Source organism: Phyllostomus discolor, chromosome X (assembly GCF_004126475.2).
Source record: "Phyllostomus discolor isolate MPI-MPIP mPhyDis1 chromosome X, mPhyDis1.pri.v3, whole genome shotgun sequence".
Classification (NCBI taxonomy): Eukaryota; Metazoa; Chordata; class Mammalia; order Chiroptera; family Phyllostomidae; genus Phyllostomus; species Phyllostomus discolor.
Genome location: NC_050198.1, coordinates 32,856,176 through 32,874,950, shown reverse-complemented (window position 1 = coordinate 32,874,950; position 18,775 = coordinate 32,856,176). Strand labels below are relative to the sequence as shown.

At 38.3% G+C, this 18,775-nt stretch overlaps 1 protein-coding gene across 3 annotated transcripts in view; it reads right to left on the bottom strand.

Moving 5' to 3' along the window:
• Positions 1–329: 329 nt before the first annotated feature.
• Positions 330–18,775, bottom strand: part of CCNB3 (cyclin B3) — a 71,127-nt gene continuing 52,681 nt past the window's right edge. For all 3 annotated transcript variants that reach the window (XM_036016425.1, XM_028523219.2, XM_036016426.1), the window contains exons 8-12: positions 7,770–7,907; positions 4,529–4,684; positions 3,264–3,413; positions 781–914; positions 330–557 (exon numbers count right to left, since the gene is read on the bottom strand). In XM_036016425.1, the coding sequence (XP_035872318.1) occupies positions 485–557; positions 781–914; positions 3,264–3,413; positions 4,529–4,684; positions 7,770–7,907 (651 nt within the window). In that variant the 3' untranslated portion in view covers positions 330–484. The remainder of the gene's footprint in view (positions 558–780; positions 915–3,263; positions 3,414–4,528; positions 4,685–7,769; positions 7,908–18,775) is intronic.

The following is an 18,775-nucleotide window of genomic DNA, read 5'->3' as shown; positions in this document are numbered from 1 at the left end:
GGGGCTGAAATAATTTTAGGACTATATAAATGTATCTATTCCTTAACTAGGGGCAAGGAGCTCAGCACTGCCACCAGGTAGAAACAATGTGCCAGGTTGGATAAAACAAGGTGGAGGGGCGGATTTGGCCTGCAGGCCTTGTGTTTGCCACCTGTGATCTAGACCCTGAGGCACAGCCTTTACTAGGCAGGAAAAAAACATCCCTGGACCATGCATGGGGCTTCGTGAGCAATATGAGGGGAAGTAAGCCATTTAAACAACAAATGCCAATTTTTTATTATATTTCTAAACAAATATTACAATAATTTCTTCTCTTTCATAAAAACATAAATATTTGTAACATTATACTTTTGGGAAAAGACAAACAAAGAGTAAAAATGAAGAAAAGTGATCAAAACACAAATACTAGGACAAAATAAACATAGCCTAGTTACATGCCAACTTGGCCCTAGTAGCTGCTGCCAGAGTCAGGCCCTCAGTTTCATTAGAAGGAATTGAAAATCTCCTCCAGATTCCACATGTTCAAGGGGGGGATTTTGGTGACTTCAAAGAAGAGCCTGCAAAAGGAAGAGGCATCTGCTCAGTGTAAAATAGGCCAAAGCCAGCAGGCTTCATAGAATAAATGGGACATAAGGCCCTTGGTTCCCTATCTTGCTTTAACCCTGGAACAGAAAGTAAGATTAAAAACCATGTTAATCTTTCTTTTCCCTTAAGTGAAGCTAGTCTGTGCCTCCCCATGACTGAATGCAAACCCATCCTCAGCTAGGGCTTAGTACTTGCCGGTGAGAATACTTGGAATGCACAGCCTTGAGCCTATTATCACAAGAACGCAAAGTCAGCAGTACATTCAGCTTCTTGACCAAGGGGTGAAGATCAGAAGTCTTGTAGCCACTGTAATACTCCAGGGTAGGAGCCTGGAAGAAGCAACATAAATAGTAACTTTTACAAAAGGAAACAGACCCTTCCTCTGTGTCTACTATCCCAAATCCAAACTTCCTATCCATAGTATAGAAAGGGAAGAGAGTCAAACATTTCAAAGATTCATATATCACAGACACTAACCAATTATATAGGAGAATAGTTTTTAGTCACAAACTAGTAGTATGGGTATATCTGTATGTACCTGTTGGATATTAGCCCTGGCCATAGATATTCAGGTAAGCTGAAATCTGCCACCAAAGAAGCCAAGGAACAGGACTGACTTTATAATTTACTCACTCTCAGGGCAAGAGCCAATGTCCAGGCAAACCTCAGAACAAACAAGGTCCCACCTCAACAGCCAACAGGAATTTAAGGCTGTTCCTCCTCTCTGGTTCTACCAATTATCATTCCATACATTCATTTTCTCATTTAATTTTAGGATGCCTATTATGTGGTAGAAGCAAAATAGCAAAGTATTTAACAGCAAAGGTTCTGGAGGCAAACTACTTGGGTTTAAATCCCAGTTTAACTCATAGCATGGCCTTGAACTGGTCATTTAACCTTTTGGTGCCTCAGTTTTCCAATCTGCCAAATGGGGATATTACAATAATTACATTATAAGATTAAATGAGTTAATATATACAAAGCACATGGAACACAGTCTAGCACATACTAAGTGCCCACATAATGCTAGCTAGGATTAATAATACTACCAAGTCCTATATAGGATGCTGAGAATATAAAGATGAGTAAAGCTCCTGTACTTGAGGAATCTGTAGTTTAATGAGGGAGACAGACATGCACACAGAAAACTACAAAATGAGTCAGAAGTCCTATTATGGAAGTGAGCATGGGGCACTGGAGGCACAGGGCAGAAAGACCCATGAATTTTGGCCAGGATAGTCACAGAAAGCTTCATAGAAGGAACAACTAGAATAAATGTTGAAAGTCAAGTGGCAGCTCCACAGGTAGAAAAAGGAAGATTTATTGTATAATGCAGTGATTTTTCTAAAAGTATCATAAACTATTTTCCCAAATACCCTTTTAAAAAATATCTTACCTGGAATTGGGAGTAAGGGTTAAGAAGCCCACCAATTTGAATCCATTTATTTTATAATGGCCTCTGACACTTCTACAGGAATCCCAGGGCTCTACTGAATACTGTTTGAAAACCACTGCCACGGGCAGTCATTGGCATGCTGAGCAGGGGAGTAACATGCACTAACACATTATATTTGATGTGCTAAATAAGATTAATGGTCCCACTGTCATTGCATCAGTTCAGGCCCCAATGCTTCACCTTGACTATTACAAAAACTTACTGGCCAATGTTGCCACTTTTACACTATCATCTAGTATACCTTCCATACTGCTATACCAGTTTTTCCAAAACACACATGTAAGGGTATATCATGCTTCTGCCTAAAAACTTCCAGTGCCTTAGTAGAAAATGGGTCTCTCAGCATGACATCAAAGGTCTCTTACAATCTGACCACATCCTGCAATTCTGGCCTCATGTTTCACCATTACCTATTCATATAGCCTCTGCACTATCCATAAGAAATGTCTTATTTACCCCCCAATACATCACATTCTTTTATTATTACCTCCACATCTCTTCCATTATTATTCCCACCGGTAGTGGCTCTAGGATTTCTAAGTTGAAAGGTTTATGAGTGGTTGGGAAGAGTATGCTCATTTGCAAGCACACTCTTTCCACTTGGATTGGATGTTACACATAAGTAAAAATTAATAATTTTCTGAAGTTGCTTTCCATAATTTTTCATGAAATTGAGAAAACAGCAAATATGAGTTTTATTGTACTAGGGAAAGAGTCTGGGGGCTTTCCTCTTCAGAGAAGAACATATAGTATACCTGTAAGTTCCCTGTTATACACATGGACAGATGCTTTCACTACTCCATTCTCTGGGTCAGTGCTTTTCAAACCCTGTTCCAACAAGCTCCCTCAGAGGGTAACCTGGCTGAAGGGACTGCAAGGGAAAGAGGTGGATTGGGGTCAGGTAGGAAGTAGGGCTACCCCACCCCTGCTGCAACCAAAATAATTTCATATTAGTCTGTTTTGTAATATCAGACTTCAGGTAAGCTTTCTTTGGAACAAAGGGTACTATGACTAAGAAAAGTGGAATTAAATACTGCAAAAAATTGCTGTAGAAGCCCTTTAGACAGCCAAGACCCTAAGAAGTCAAGATGTTAAAGATTTAATCACTGTGGGTTCACAGCAGTTTTGATACCGAATCTTCCATAGCCTAAATTTACACCTTCCTCTTGAGCTGATCCTGTGCTTCTGAATCCCTACCATGTGTCTCTAGGCAAGTGTTTACCAAGTGTCCAAGATTCTTCATGTAGAGGGCCAGGAGGAAGGAACCAGCAGCTAGCTTGGAAGCCCTTTCCTGGATATAGTCATATTCCTGTAGGGTCATCTCACAGATGAAGCGGGATAACAGCAATGTATTCATGTTGACATGGAAACACTAAAGGGAGCAAGGAAACCAGTTCAGCAAGCAACTCAGAAAACCAGCACCAAGCAGAAGACCCCCTGCACCCACTCTCTCCAGTTATCTTACCTCAAGCCTAAATGTCTCTCTGCCTAAACAATGGCTCTCCTACCTTCATGATTCACACTGAGACACCCTACCCCTAAAAGCACAGAATCTTAAGGGGGGTGGATTCTGAAATCAGCAGTGGAATTCACCACTTTTAGGGATTTTAACCAAATTACCAAGTGTGACTGTGGTTTGTCACATCTACTCTCTCTGTAGATGTCATCCTTTCAAGAGCCAAAGCCCTCTAACTGTAACTTTGCACCTGGTTTTACCCTGAGGTATTTCATGTTTCAAAAGAACTCCTTCCCCTTTCTTGTTTGTGTCTTTAAAAAAATTATAACCTATAATACACACAGAGAGAGAAAAAGTACACAACACCCATTTGTAGAATACAATGAATAATTATAAAGTGACTTCCCCTGTAATCAATACTCAGGTAAAGGAAGAAAAGTTTACCAGCATCTCCCCCAAACTCTTCACATGTCCCTTCCTGATTTTCTTTTAACTTAATTGAAATAATAAATATAATTATATTAAACTAATATTCAGTTCAGTTTTTGGAAAACTTTGAATATGTTTGAAGCACTTAGATATAGGAATCTACTGTTTCAATATAAAATCTAAATATTATTTCCAATAACAATTTAACATTCTAATTGACATGTCCTATAAGTAGAAAATATGCAACAGATATCAAATATTTAAATTAAATGATGCAAAATATTTCAGTGTTTGGTGTTTTTGTCACATGTAAAAATGATACTTTAGGTTAAATAAAAATATTATTAAAATTTTTTAAAAAGAATCTTCTCTCCCTCTCCTACTTTGCCCTTGCCTCAAAACTTTATAGGCACATTGTGCAAGCCTCCAATTTTCTTTCTCTTATACTTCATAAAGATTGCCAGTCTAGGAGGGTGGATTGAAGAGGAAATTTCTCTGTCCCCAGTTGTCCCTTTCCCTATCCCTACTACTCAGGTAGGCACTCTGGCTATGGAGAAGACAAACCCAGCAGGGAAAATGGAGATGTGACTCCTCTCTCTTACCACAGAATATCTGCGCAGAAAATGATAGGCAACAGGAATGTTGATATCAAATTCAAGGGTTTTCAGGATGCTGATTTCCATGGCAAGCATCTCATCTCGCTGATAAGCATCATTACAGATGTATAGGAACTCATCCAGACCAGGTGGGCAGGACTCCTACAGGTGGAGAGGAGAGGCAGCCATAGCCAGACCAAGACAGCCCACTTCCCTCTGCTTGGACATGAAAGGCAGAGAGGGAGGGGGGAAGCATAGTAGGCAATAACATTTCTTGGAATAAACCTTCAGGTCAGCTCTGAGAGCCAACTTCTGGTTGATTTGAGTGGCCCATCTAAAAAAACAAAATGAGATAAACAGGAGAGATCTGCCTCAAAACTGCACCACTGGAGAAATGATGGGGCCTCTAGGGATGGATTGTTACAGTGTTGGAAGCACATAATATGGCACAAAGACTGGGATCACTGATTTATCTTCTAATGGGTATGAGGCAGGAATGGGACATCTAAGGCCTGCTCTAAGGGAAGGAAAGAGACCACGAAAATGGGAACTAGAGATAGAAAATAAGTCCTCACTATGTGTCCTAGTCTAAGGGAAAAAATATGAATGCTTAGGAGAGTGCTGCACTGGGGTAACAGGCAGTGAGAGAGAAGCAGGCAGGCACAGAGGGAGCCTAAGCCAAGACTGAGGAATACAGGGAGTGGGAAGATGTGCATGATGGCTAGACTGGGAAGATCTAGACCAACCCAATGGTGAGAAGTACCCTATCTGGGAGCACCTTCTCATGTCCTGGCCTCTGCAGACTGAACCTTGGTTTTGGGGAGTGGACTGGGAGGCAGAAAGACCACTGTACCCTTTCTCTAGATGTATCTGCCTACCAACCCCACCCTTGCTCCTAAACTTTTCTGTCTAGTTTCAGATCACAAACTGGACCAACCCTCTGTTTTTTTAGACCAATTTTAGGAAATTGATACCCAGAGAGAAAAAGTAACTCAACAACCTAGTGGTAAGACCAGGCCAAGAAACTCTCCCTTTCATTGCTCTACTCACTGGCTCCTTCCTTTCTTTTCTTATACCATTTCTATACCTCCCCATGTGAAAGTCTTTCTGTACTCAACCCTGTGAGGGGAAGACACCCCTTTTCCAGAACACTTAGTGTAGGCCCTTCATTCTGGCAACCAAAAAAGGCATGTTCCTGGTTCCAAGATTTGCTGAGTAGTGCCCTCTCCTACTCTCCTCCTCCCTCCTGCTCTCTAGGGACCCCAGCTGCTTTTTTAACACCCTTGAGGCTGAGGCATAAAGTACTTGCTCAAAACATAAAAAAGGCCCTACGTAGGGAAAGGGAGAAGAGGAAGGGGAGGTAGTAGATAGAGAGAGAAGAAGAAGGAAGGAGAGGGAAGGAAAACAAGGGAATGAACCAGGGAGTGACTGAGTGGGTAGTGCAGGAAATGAGCAAGAAAGCAAGGGAAGGCATGAGGGAAGTGGAAGGGAAAGAGGGTCAAAGGAGGCTAGGGAGAAAGGGAGGAAAGGACAATGGAAGGGAGCAAGTGAGAGTAGGTGGGAGGAAATAAGCAAGGAAGCAAGCAAGAGGGGGCTATCAGAGATGGAGCAAAGAGTAAGCAAGGAGGAGGGGGAGCAAGGGATCAACAGGGTAGGGAACAAAGTGAGCCAGAGAGGGAAACAATGAGGGAGAGAGCAAGGGAGGGAGAGGGAAGAGTGAGAGAGAGCAAGGGAAGTAGGAGAATAGGGAGTGAGGGTTCTCCACCAGAAAGGAAGGGGCAAAAGAGAAGGGGAGAGAAGGAATTAGCAGAAAAGAGGAGGAAGGAGCCAGAGAAAGGGGAAGCCAAGGAGGGGGAGGGAGCAAGGCACAATAGAAGCAAGGTGGGGGAGGAAGGGGCAAACAAGAGAGAGAGGGGGAGAGGGAGGGCTGAAGGGGAGAGAGTTAGCAAAGAAAGGGGGAGAGGGAGGGAGGGGCAGTTGATGGGAGGGAGTAGCATAGAGTGTGACTGATTGAAGGAAGAAGTGAGAGTGGGAAGGTGGCAGGAAAGGAGACACAGGAATGAGGGATGTAACAAAAATGGGAGGAAGAGAGGGAGGAAAGAAACTAGTGAGCAAGGGAAGGATGGAGCAGGGAATGGAATAAGGGAGCAAGTGAGCAGTTAAGGGAGTAAGTAAGAGGGGAGCCAGAATGGGAAGGAAAACGCCATAGAGGGAGGGAGTCCAATATAGACTGACTGAGTACACAAAGTAGGGATGGAGGGATCAAGGGATGGATTAATAGGAAGTTGGAGAAAAATTGCTCAAGAGTGAAGGCATAAGTGAAGTGAGGGCAGAAGTGATAGAGGGCAGAAGTGAAGTGAGGGAAAGGGCAGCAAGAGAGGGAGGGGAAGAAGGAGGGAAATGTGGAGCAAAGGAGAGAGGGTTGGGGAAAGCGGGGGAGGTACTGCCAGATGTAGGTGAGGGGTGAATGAGCAAAGGAAGGAGGAAGTGGACAGAACACAAAAACAATCCCACAATTCTAAAGTTCTTTGAATCCAATAAAAGTGGCTATTACCTCTCTGCTCCTAAACCCTAAGCCAGTACAACTAGCTAATCTGAAGGAAAAATGGGAGTTGAACAAGATCATTTAGCAACTAAAGAAGAGGAAAGAATCAGAGAAATTAGATGGATTATGGCTAAGAAGGAAAGTCAGGCTACTTGCTTTTATACTGACACTTCAAAAATGACATTTCACCTGGACTCACTACCAGGTCATTTTCTCTTAAATATCTCCAGTACCCAGGTTTGGAAATTCTTTCTTTTATATGCAGTTCAAGATTCTACTAGATGGAGATGGAGTTGGTGGAAGGATAAAAGAGCTGGGGGCAAAGAATCTTAGACCAAAAGGAAGCTTTAAAAAGAACGAGCCATTGAATTAGGCACATGCCCACATACATGAATCTTAGAGAAAATGGAAGAATCTGGTTGATGCCAGAAAACAAATACAACACTACTGCCACCCAACACCAGCTTTCCTCCTGGGGAAGACAGACAAAAAATTGGTAGAAATAATTATTTGTATACAGACTGAGGTACAAATATATGCAAACATATATGTGTGTATAGATATGTATACATATGCATGCATATAATGTATATACATACACATATGTACATACTCATATACACATGCATAGGCATATGTATGTACATGACTTGGATAGAAATCTCATTGATTAGTGTTCAGGTCCTATGGACTCAGGCTTACCTCAAATTTTGCTGCAATCATAAAAGCAGTAGAACCAAGAAGTTGTAGTTTGTCTTTCTTGCACATTACCTTCATAAGGTAGTGATCCACCAGCTTCACTGCCAAGTAGAGGGTCTCATGACTCACCTTAAAGGTAATCTGGAAGAATACACAAACAGGGCAAATATCTGCATATTGTCCAGCTTCAAAATCACATACAGATAAATCTAACAACCTGGTCTGCAGCACTGAGGACAACAGAGATACCAAAACTAGCCAGCTGAGTTTCTTCTCTGAGTGCTTGAACAACTTTAGGTAGGTGCCTGACTATATCTCCTGTGCCTTTGAGAACCCTGGTATTTTCTATCCCTACATTGAGGTAAGTGATCAGTCTTACAAATCATAGAGAGAGGCTCTGCCTTCTCTATGAACACCTTGAGGGAACACATCCTCTCTCCTTGATCTCTAATACATACTTAGATTCTTGTTTTCCCCATTTGCTACTACCTTATACAGTGAATTCCCAAAAGAGATCATGTTTATTTAGCTCTGAAATACAGAGATTTGTTTGCTTACTTATTAGTTTATTCATTCATTACTATCTCTTCCCAACTAGTTAAGCCATTAGAATGTATAGATTTGTAACAAGTACCAATAGCACCATTTGGAAGTAAGCTGAGGGGCTGAAGAAGCCAGAATGAAATGAATGAATTAATAGCACAACCCTCCTTTCCTTCTTTTATATATCCTTGTCTTGCCTTCACCAATTCCAAGAAACAATCTCCTACAAAAGTAGTCCCAGAGGGTGGAGGGATTGAGCAAAAAAGAAAAAGAATTCATGGACATGACAATGGTGTGGTGAATGCTGAGGAGAGGGAGATATAAGAGGACTAAATCGTAATGGAAAAAAATACAATAAAGATTTTTTTTTTTTAAGTAGCCCCACAGTACTGCTGGCCTATATAGCAGTTTTGTGAAAATTAGAAAAAAGGTACCTTCTCTGGGTGAATGCAGCCCTGAAGGTGCACAATACCTGTATACGAATTAGCAAAAGGTGACCCCATCTCAGGGCATAGTAACCCCACAGCCAGAATGCAGGGCTTGGCAAACAGCGTAAGCTGGATTTCAGTACCTGTTTTTTCTTTGGCTGGAGGCAATGTATAGCCAAAGTTTACACTGTATGCATGGGTCCTACCCAATTCTGATGCTTTTCCCTCAGAACTCCTTAGGTTCTTAAGAGTATGAGAAGAATAAAATCTAGAATCCCAACACATCAATCAATGCTTGAACCCTTTCTTTAATGTCTCCACTGAATAGTTGTTCAGTTCCTGTCATAAAACCTCCAAATACAGCTTGATCTCATCTTGAGTAGTTTTAACAGAAAAGTTTTCCTTATGTTGAGTAGTAATCACCCTCCCTGAAAGTTTCACATGTGTCATTGGGACTCCTTTGTATAGGCTACTCTTACTGACTGGAACCTAGCTGACCACAATGTATGTAGGTCAATAAAAAGCTTTGGAGAAATGGATATTAGCATACATGAATAATTATCAGAAGGTTGAAAATATTGGTTTGTCAATAGATACATTAAGTTTCTGAATAACAAAAACACTAATAAGCTGTCCCTGTTGTTGCTGGATTATGGCCTTGGATACTCTCAGAAATCTGCCTTCATTAGTTTCCTATTGTTGCTGTAATAAAGTATTACATGCTAGTGGCTAAAGACAATACAAATTCATTATCTCACAGATCTGGAGTTCAGAAGTTCAAAATAAGACTCACTGGACTAAAGAAAATCAAGGTGTTAGCAGGGATGTGTTTCATTGTGGAAGTTCTAATGAAGAGTCTTTTTTCTAGCTTCTAGAAGATTCTTGCACTCCTTGGTTTGGGGTCCATTCCATCTTCAAAGACAACAATGGCCAGCCAAGTCTTTCTCACACTACATCACTTTCTGACTCCCTCTGCTGCATTTGAGGACTCCTGTGATTACATTGGGCCCACTTGCATAATCCAGGGTAATTACCTTGTCTTTTTTAAAGTATGTTTTATTGATAATATTATTACAGTTGTCCCAATGTTCCCCCTTGCCCTTCTATGCCCCATATCCCCCTTCCCTCCAGCAATCCTTGCCCTTAGTTCATGTCCATGGATTATGGCATGTCAGTTCTTTGGCTTCTCCATTTCCTATACTATTCTTAACATCACCCTGTCTAGTTTGTACCTACCAATTATGCTTTTTAAACCCTGCACTGTTTCCCCCATTTTCCCCCTTCCCTTCCCAGCTGATTACCCTCCAAATGGTCTCCATACTTATGATTCTGTTACTGTTCTGGTTGTTTGTTCAGTTGTTGTTGTGGTTTTTATAGATTCAATAGTTGATAGATATGTGTTTATCACCATTTTATTGTTCATAGTTTTAGTCTTCTTCTTTTTCTTAAATAAGTCCCTTTAATATTTCATGTAATAATGGCTTGGTGATGATGAACTCCTTTAGCTTTACCTTGCCTGGGAAGCACTTTATCTACCCTTCCATTCCAAATGATAGCTTTGCTGGATAGACTAATCTTGGTTATAGGTCCTTGCTTTTCATCAATTTGAATACTTCTTGCCAGTTTCTTCTTGCCTGCAAAGCTTCTTTTGAGAAAGCAGCCAGTAGTCTTATAGGAACTCCTTTGTGGATAACTATCTGCTTTTCTCTTGCTGCTTTTAAGATTCTCTCTTTATCCTTAACCTTTGGCATTTTAATTATGATGCATTTTGGTGTGGTCCTCTTTGGGTCAAATTTGTGTGGGACACTCTGTGCTTCCTGGACTTGTATGTCTATTTCCTTTCCCAAATTAGGGGAGTTTTCTTTCATTATTTTTTCAAATAAGTTTTCAAGTTCTTGCTCTTCCTCTTCTCCTTCTGGCATCCCTATGATTCGGATGTTGGCACATTTGGAGATGTCCCAGAATCTTCTTATACTATCCTCATTTTTTTTTTTAAATTCTTGTTTATTCTTTCTGTTCTGGTTGAATGTTTACCTCTTCCTTATGTTCCAAATCATTGATTTGAATCCCCACTTCTTTCCCTTCCCTTGTTGGTTCCCTGTAGATTTCTCTTTATTTCACTTAATGTAAACTTCAGTTCTTCCTTTATATTGTTGCCATACTCAATGAATTCTTTGGGCATCTTGATCACCAGTATTTTGACTCTGCATCTGATAGGATGGCTATCTCTGTTTCATTTAGTTCTTTTTCTGGGGTTTTGTTCTGTTCTTTCATTTAGGCCATATTTCTTTGTCTCCTCAATTTGGCAGCTTCCCTGTGTTTTTTTCTATATGTTAGGTAGAGTCTAGATCTAAAAGTCTAGATTATTTTAACTAAAAATAGAAGAAATAAACTAAAAGTATATGAATAATCACCTTTTACTTGAGAGGAAATTAATAGATCAGATTAACCTAAGGGATTGGTTAACTAAATAATGACTATATCTATATAATAGAATATTACACAACAGTATAAAAGAATGAGGTAGATCTATATTCAAAAGGAAAGATTACTAAGACTTATTCTTAAGAGAAAAGAGCAAGTCGTAGAGCAATGTACAAAGTATGACCTATGCATATAAGAAAAATATCATAAAACCCACACTCATTACAAAGCTATATTTTATATGTGCATATATGTATGCATGTGTAGGCCTTTATGTATTACTCATATAATTTAAGATTTTTAAAGAAAGGATAGTCAAATATTAATAAAAGTGATAAGACACACAAAAAGATATCTAAAAGGATACACTCTAAACTACAGTTGCTACTTCTGAGGAATAAGAATAGAGGAAAAGGGTTGTTGATTTTATACAAACACATGCACACACACACAAATATATATGAATACACACACATACTATAACATCTGTTCACTTTGTAGTTTTAAAAAGTGTATGGGGCAGAGGGGTTAAGGTGAGATGAAGGGGGTGAAGAATTGCCAGGAGAATCAACTAAACAACAATAATTATGGGTGGTTCCGACATTGCTCTCAGACTTTGATAAGTTAAGCAGAAAAAATAAATTAGCATATAAATTATATAATAATTAAGCCAAAATTAATTGACATAATGATCTTTGTACCTATAGAGAATACATATTTTCTTCAAACATCAGTGAGTCATTCATAAAAACCCATTATGTCTAAAGCCATGAATAAAACCTCAACTTAAGAAGAGCAAAAATCATCATTCAGGTCACATTCTCAATACACAATACAATAAATCTAAAAATTGGTAATAAAAGGAAAAACCAAATAACCAATGAAAAGCAAAGCACTTGAAAAAATGATAAGCACTATTCTTTTCTTAAATTTTATTTATTTTCAGAGAGAGAGGAAGGAAGGGAGAAAGAGAAGGAAAGAAACATCAATGTGTGGTTGCCTTTCATGCACCCCAAACCAGGGACCCAGCCTGCAACATAGGCATGTGCCCTGACTGGGAATTGAACCACCAACCCTTTGGTTCTCAGGATGGCTCTCAATCCACTGAGCCACACCAGCCAGGACAGCACTATTCTTAAAAAAAAAAAAAAAAAAAAAACCTGGGTCAAAAAGGAAGTAAAAAATTGCAATTGCAGTTGATTGTGAAGAAAAGAAGATAACTACAACACTTTCTTTCAAAACTAATGGGATGTACTCAGAACTGGTTACTTAGGAGAAAATGTAGAGCTTTGGAGCTTTTATTATGACATGAGAAATAATTAAAATAGGCTAACCAATCATTTCAAGAATCTAGAGAAAAACAACAAAATAAATCTAAATAAAAAATAAAGATGAAAGCAGATGTTAGTGAAATAAATTTTTAAAAGAAACACTTATACATTTATCCATGAGCTGGTTCTTTGACCACAAGACTGAACAAATATTTTGTGAGGAAAGAGAGTATGTAAATGCAACATTCTGAATGAGAAAAATAATTATAAAGGATAATAAAATAATACCATACACAATCTATGATAACAACTGAAAATATCCATGAAATTATTTTTAGGAAAACATAAACTACAAAAATGACTCAAGAAGAAGACAAAAACCTTAGTACATCAATGACCATCAACATTATTAGAAAAAGTTATTAAAGAAAGACACACATAAATAGCATCATGTATCAATGCGTTCATGAGAAAGTTCTTCAAGGAAAATAAAATTCCTATGTTGCCCTGGCTGGTGTAGCTCAGTGGATTGAGCACCAGCCTACAAACCAAAGAATCATGGGTTCAATTCCCAGTCAGGGCCAGGGTTGCAGGCCAGGTCCCCAGTTGGGGGAGCACAAGAGGCAACCATACATTGATGTTTCTCTCCCTCTCTCCTTCCATTCCACTCTCTATAAAAATAAATAAAATCTTTTAAAAATAAATAAAATAAAAATCCTGCCTTAAACTTAGTACTGTAGAAAAACAAACTTCCTGATTATGTTAATAAGCTAGAGTAGTCCTGGTACCAAACTTAACAAAAACAGCACCCTCTGCCCTGACTGGTGTGGCTTAGTGGATTCAGTGCCAGCCTACAAACCAAAGGGTCGCCATTTCAATTCCCAGTCAGGGCACATGCAAGGCACATGCCTGGGTTGCAGGATGGGTCCCCAGTGAGGGTTGTGCAAGAGGCAACCACGCATGGATATTTCTCTCCATCTCTTTCTCCCTCCCTTCCCCTGTCTCTAAAAATAGATCAATAAAATCTTTTTTAAAAACATCGCCCTCCATCACATTTGTATAAGAATTACATTTGTGAATATAGAAGCAAAAATCCTAAATAAAAGTATAAACACATCAAATCTAAGAGTAAATTAAGTAAACCATGCCTAAGTTCAGAAAGGTAGTTGAATACAAAATAAATTTTAAAAATCAACTGCTTTCTCAATATACTGGCAATAAATATAAAATTTAAAGGAAAAAAGATAACACTAACAACATTAAAAAAAAAACTTACCCAATATCCAAGAAATACCTTTTTAAGTAAGTGAGTCAATATGAAGAGAATCTTAAAACTTAAAATTGTAAAAGAAGACATGGTAACTAAACGAACATAACCTAAATGGCTTACAAAGTTCAATATTACAAAATCTGTGGATTCTCCCAGAATTAATCTCAATGGGCTTTTTTTTGAAGAGTTGACCAAATTATTCTATAGCTCACCTAGAAGAATTTAATGTGTAAGAACCATGAATATTTTATAAAAGATGAGTAAATAGGCAATAAATATATTTCAAAGCTATAATAATAAAAACAGCATACTACTGATGTTAGAATAGACATACCAAAGAACATAATTGGAAAGACCATAAACAAACCCATATATATGTAATTAAAAATGTCATTTCAAACCAGTGGATAATGAAAAACAATAACTGATATCAGAAGAACTAGATAAACATTGGAGAAAGGTATATAGATGCTGATATCAAAACCAAAATAAATTCCAGATAAAGATTTAAATGTGAACATGAAGCTATAAATGTTCAAGAAGAGGAATTTTGGCCAAGATGGAGGCATAGATAGAAGTCATTCACTTCCTTGCACAACCAAAATGATGATTACAACCAATCTAAAACCAATAAACAACCAGAAGTGCCAGAAAATCAACTGCATGGAACTCTTTCTACCAAGGAATTAAAGAAACAGTCAAACAGAACAACCAGACCAGTAAGGCCCCACAGCGAGGTGGCAGACCACGTGGGTGGGGCTGGGAGAATAGGAAACTGACACTCAGAGTTGACTGTGGACTAGGCAGTTGCTGTGGTGGGAGAAACTCCCAGTCTCACAAAAGAGTTTGTTAGAAAATGGGCTAGAGCTGAGCAGGCAAGCTGCATTGTTCCCTCTCTGGCCCCTCCCCCACAGGCAGCACCACAGTGCAGCAAGGAGGGCTTCCCTGCCCTGGTGAATACCTAAGGTCCCACTCACTTACAACTTAAGAAGTGTGCCGAGACAAAGAAATATGGCCCAAATGAAAGAACAGAACAAAACCTCAGAAAGAGAAGTAAGCGATGAAGAGATAACCAACCTATCTGATAGAGAGTTCAAAGCCCTGGTAATCAAAATGCTCACAGAACTGATAGAGCTTGGTCAAAAAATGACAAAACAAATGAACAACACCGAAAATGAAATAAAGCAAAATATTCAGGGAGCCAGCGGTGACAGGAAGGAAACCAGGACTTAAATCAATGATTTAGAACAAAAGGGAGAAATAAACATCTAACTAGAACAGAATGAAGAAACAAGAATTCAAAAACATGAAAATATACTTTGGAACCTCTGGGACAACCTGAAATGTTCCAGTATCTGAATTATAGGGTTGCCAGAAGGAGAAGAACAACAGCAAGAAATTGAAAACTTATTTGGACAAATAATGAAGGAAAACTTCCCCAGTATGGCAAAGGAAATAGACTTCCAGGAAGTCCAGGAAGCCCAGAGAATCCCAAAGAAGTTGAGCCCAAAGAGGAACACAACAAGGCACATCATCATTAAGTTACCCAAGATTAAAGTTAAAGAGAGAATCTTAAAGGCAGCAAGAGGAAAGGAGACAGTTACCTACAAAAGGGTGCCCATTAGAATACTAGATGATTTCTCAAAAGAAACCTTGCAAGCAAGAAGTGGCTGGAAGGGAATATTCAAAGTGATGAAAGGCAGGGACCTACATCCAAGATTACTCTTTCCAGCAAAGCTTTCATTTAGACTGGAAGGGCAGATAAAGTACTTCCCAGATAAGGTCAAGTTAAAGGAGTTCATCATCACCAAGCCCTTATGATATGAAATGTTCCCAGTGAGATTTACCTAAGGGATAAGTCCCTTATCTTAGGGACTTATGTAAGAAAAAGAAGATAAAAAATATGAACAGGAAAATGACAACAAACTCACAACTATCAGTAAATAGACCTAAAAGAAAAGAAAAAACAATGAAAACAAAAGCTAAGCCAACATCTAGAACAGGAACAGAATCAGAGAAATGGACATCACATGGAGGGGTTTCAGTGGGGAGGGGGAAGGGAGGAATGGAGGGGGGAAAGATACAGGGAAGAAGAAGCATAATTGATAGTCATAAAATCAATGGGGAAGAGATAAAAATGGTATAGGAAACAGAGAACTCAAAGAATTTATATATACAATCCATGGACATGAACTAAGGGGGGGAATGCTAGAGGGTTGGAGGGTACAGGGTGGAGAGGGGATAAAAGGGGAAAAACTGGGAAAACTATAATAGCATAATGAATAAAATATATTTTAAAAAGAATAGTATGGGAAATGGAGAATCAAAGGTCTTATATATGTATGACCCATGGACATAAACTAAGGTGGGGGAATGCTACTAGAATGGGAGGTACAGAGTGGAGGATAATTAAGGGGAGAAAAAATGGGACAACTATAATAGCATAATCAATAAAATATATTTTAAAAAAGAAAAAATGTTCAAGAAAAATTCAGAGAAAGCTTTATATTATTATGAAGAAGACTTTTCTAAGAAAAAATTAAAACCATAAATGAAAGAATAGACTTGACTAATTAAAATGCCAATGCCCCTGTACATCAACCCAAAATAACACATTAAAATTTTTCACTTAGCAGATGGCAAAAAATATAACATCCCATGTTGGTAAGATTATGAGAAAATAATCACTTTCATTAAGTACTGGTAAAAGTACAAATAGAAATGACACTTCCAAGGGACAGTTGCCTACATGTACAAAAATTTTAAATGTACATTGTTTTGATCTAATACTTCTATTCTTAGTAGCTTATTCCAGAAAATAAAGAATACAGTTATGAAGAATGCAAATGTATGCATGTTCACTACAGGGATATCTTTAAGTGGAAAATTTGGAAATAACCTAAATATCCAACATGGGGTTGAGTAAATGATGACAGTTGAAGAACAGAATACTATGTAGTCAATAAAACTGATGCAAAAATATGCCAACTTAACTAGAATATGTTCACAATTACATGAACATTGCTACAGGAGAAAAAAGGCAAGTCACAAAACACTATAAAGAGGATATAACAATCTTAAATGTGTACAAGGGGGGGGACCCAAAGTAAATCAGAATTTATTTATAAAACTTATGTATTTATTCTTATATGTTTAACCCTCAGCTGCCAAGTACTCCCCATTTGATACAATATTGCTATCGAGACTTTTTTTCCACTGCTCAAAACAGTTTTTGAACTCCTTGATTTTGATGCTTCTTAGTGTTGTTTTTTTTGCTTCTCACCTTTTCCATACCAGCAAAACATTTCCCTTTGAGGACTTTTTTCATCCAGGGAAACAAAACAAAAGCCACTTGAGGTGATTTCAGATGAAGAGGGAGGGTGAGGCAGGGGGGTCATGCCATGTTTGGACAAAAACTGCTAAACACTCAAAGCAGTGTGGGCAAGTGCACTCATAAATCATCCATCATGAAAAGGGCAAACACACTGAAAGAGTCTTCAAAAAAATTCACTGAAGCCAAATGCAGCCTCTCACAACAATGCCAACTGGTACACTGATGCAGATGGGTTCATAGAAAACTCACCTAGCAAGGGAAGGCTGTACTACAAGAGGCCTGGCCACCAGAAGATAATTACAGGGTTTTTGTTTTGTTTTTTTTTTTTGAGTCCCCACTCGTGTTCCTAATAACTGGTTTTCAAGATATACAATGCAAAAAAATGACAAAATTGGAAAGAGAAATAGACAAATTCACACTTATAGTTGAAAATGTCAGCATTCTTCTTTTGTGAGAATTAGTACACAGAAAATCAGCAAAGATAATGAAGAAATTAAACATCATCAACCAACTGAATCCAACTGATGTAGAATGCTCCACCCAACAGCAGTGGAATACACATTCTTCTCAAGTACACAGGGAATATTCCCCAAGACAGGCCATTTCTTGTGTAATAAATCTTTTAAATTTTTTAAAGAATGAAAACCATACATAAGTGGTTTCTTTTACCACAATGGGATTAAACTAGAAATCAATAACAGAAAAATAATGGTTAAAATTCCAAACACTTGTAAATTAAACAACAAAGTTCTAAACAGTCCATGAATTAAAGAGGAAGTTCCCCCAAATTTATAACATGCACATAAAGCAGTGCTTAGAGAAAAATTGATAGCTTTAAATGCTTATATTATGAAAAAAGGTCTGAAATCAATAATCTAAGCTTCTACCTTAAGAAACAAGAAAAAGAAAGCAAATTAAACTCAAAGCAAGAGGAAAGAACACTATAAAATTAAAGCAGATAGCAATAAAACTGAAAACAGAATATAGAGAAAATTAATCAAACCAAACACTGGTTATTTGGGGAAAAATCAATATAATTGATAAACTTCTAGCAAGACTGATAAACAAAAAGAGAAAAGACACACATCACCAAATATCAGGAATGAAAGAGTAAATAATACAGGAAATACTATAAACAACTCTATGCACATAAATTCAACAACTTAAGTTGAAATGGACCAATTCTTTGAAAATCACAAACCACCAAAAGTCATCTGAAATGAAATAGATAACTTGAATAATCTTTTAACTCTTAAAGAAATTATATTTTTAGTTAAATTCAGGGAAAAGAAAAAAGCTTCAGGCCCAGATGGTTTCATTTGCAAATTTTATCAAACATTTAAAGAATAAATAATATCAATTGTACATATAGAATTCTAAAAAATAATCTGGGATAATTTTCCAAATTATTTTATGAAGGCAGTATCATTTTCATACCAAAAAAAGACAAAGACCTGGCTGGCGTAGCTCAGTGGATTGAGCACAGGCTGCGAACCAAAGCATTGCAGGTTCCATTCCCAGTCAGGGCACATGCCTGGGTTGCAGGCCACGGCCCCCAGCAAGGGCACATTGATGTTTCTCTCTCTCTCTCCCTCTCTCTCCCTCTCTCTCTCTCTCTCTCCCTCTCTCCCTCTCTCTCTCTCTCTCTCTCTCTCTCTCTCTCTCTCTCCCCCTCCCTTCCCCTCTCTAAAAATAAATAAATACAATCTTTAAAAAAAGACAAAGACAGTACACACACA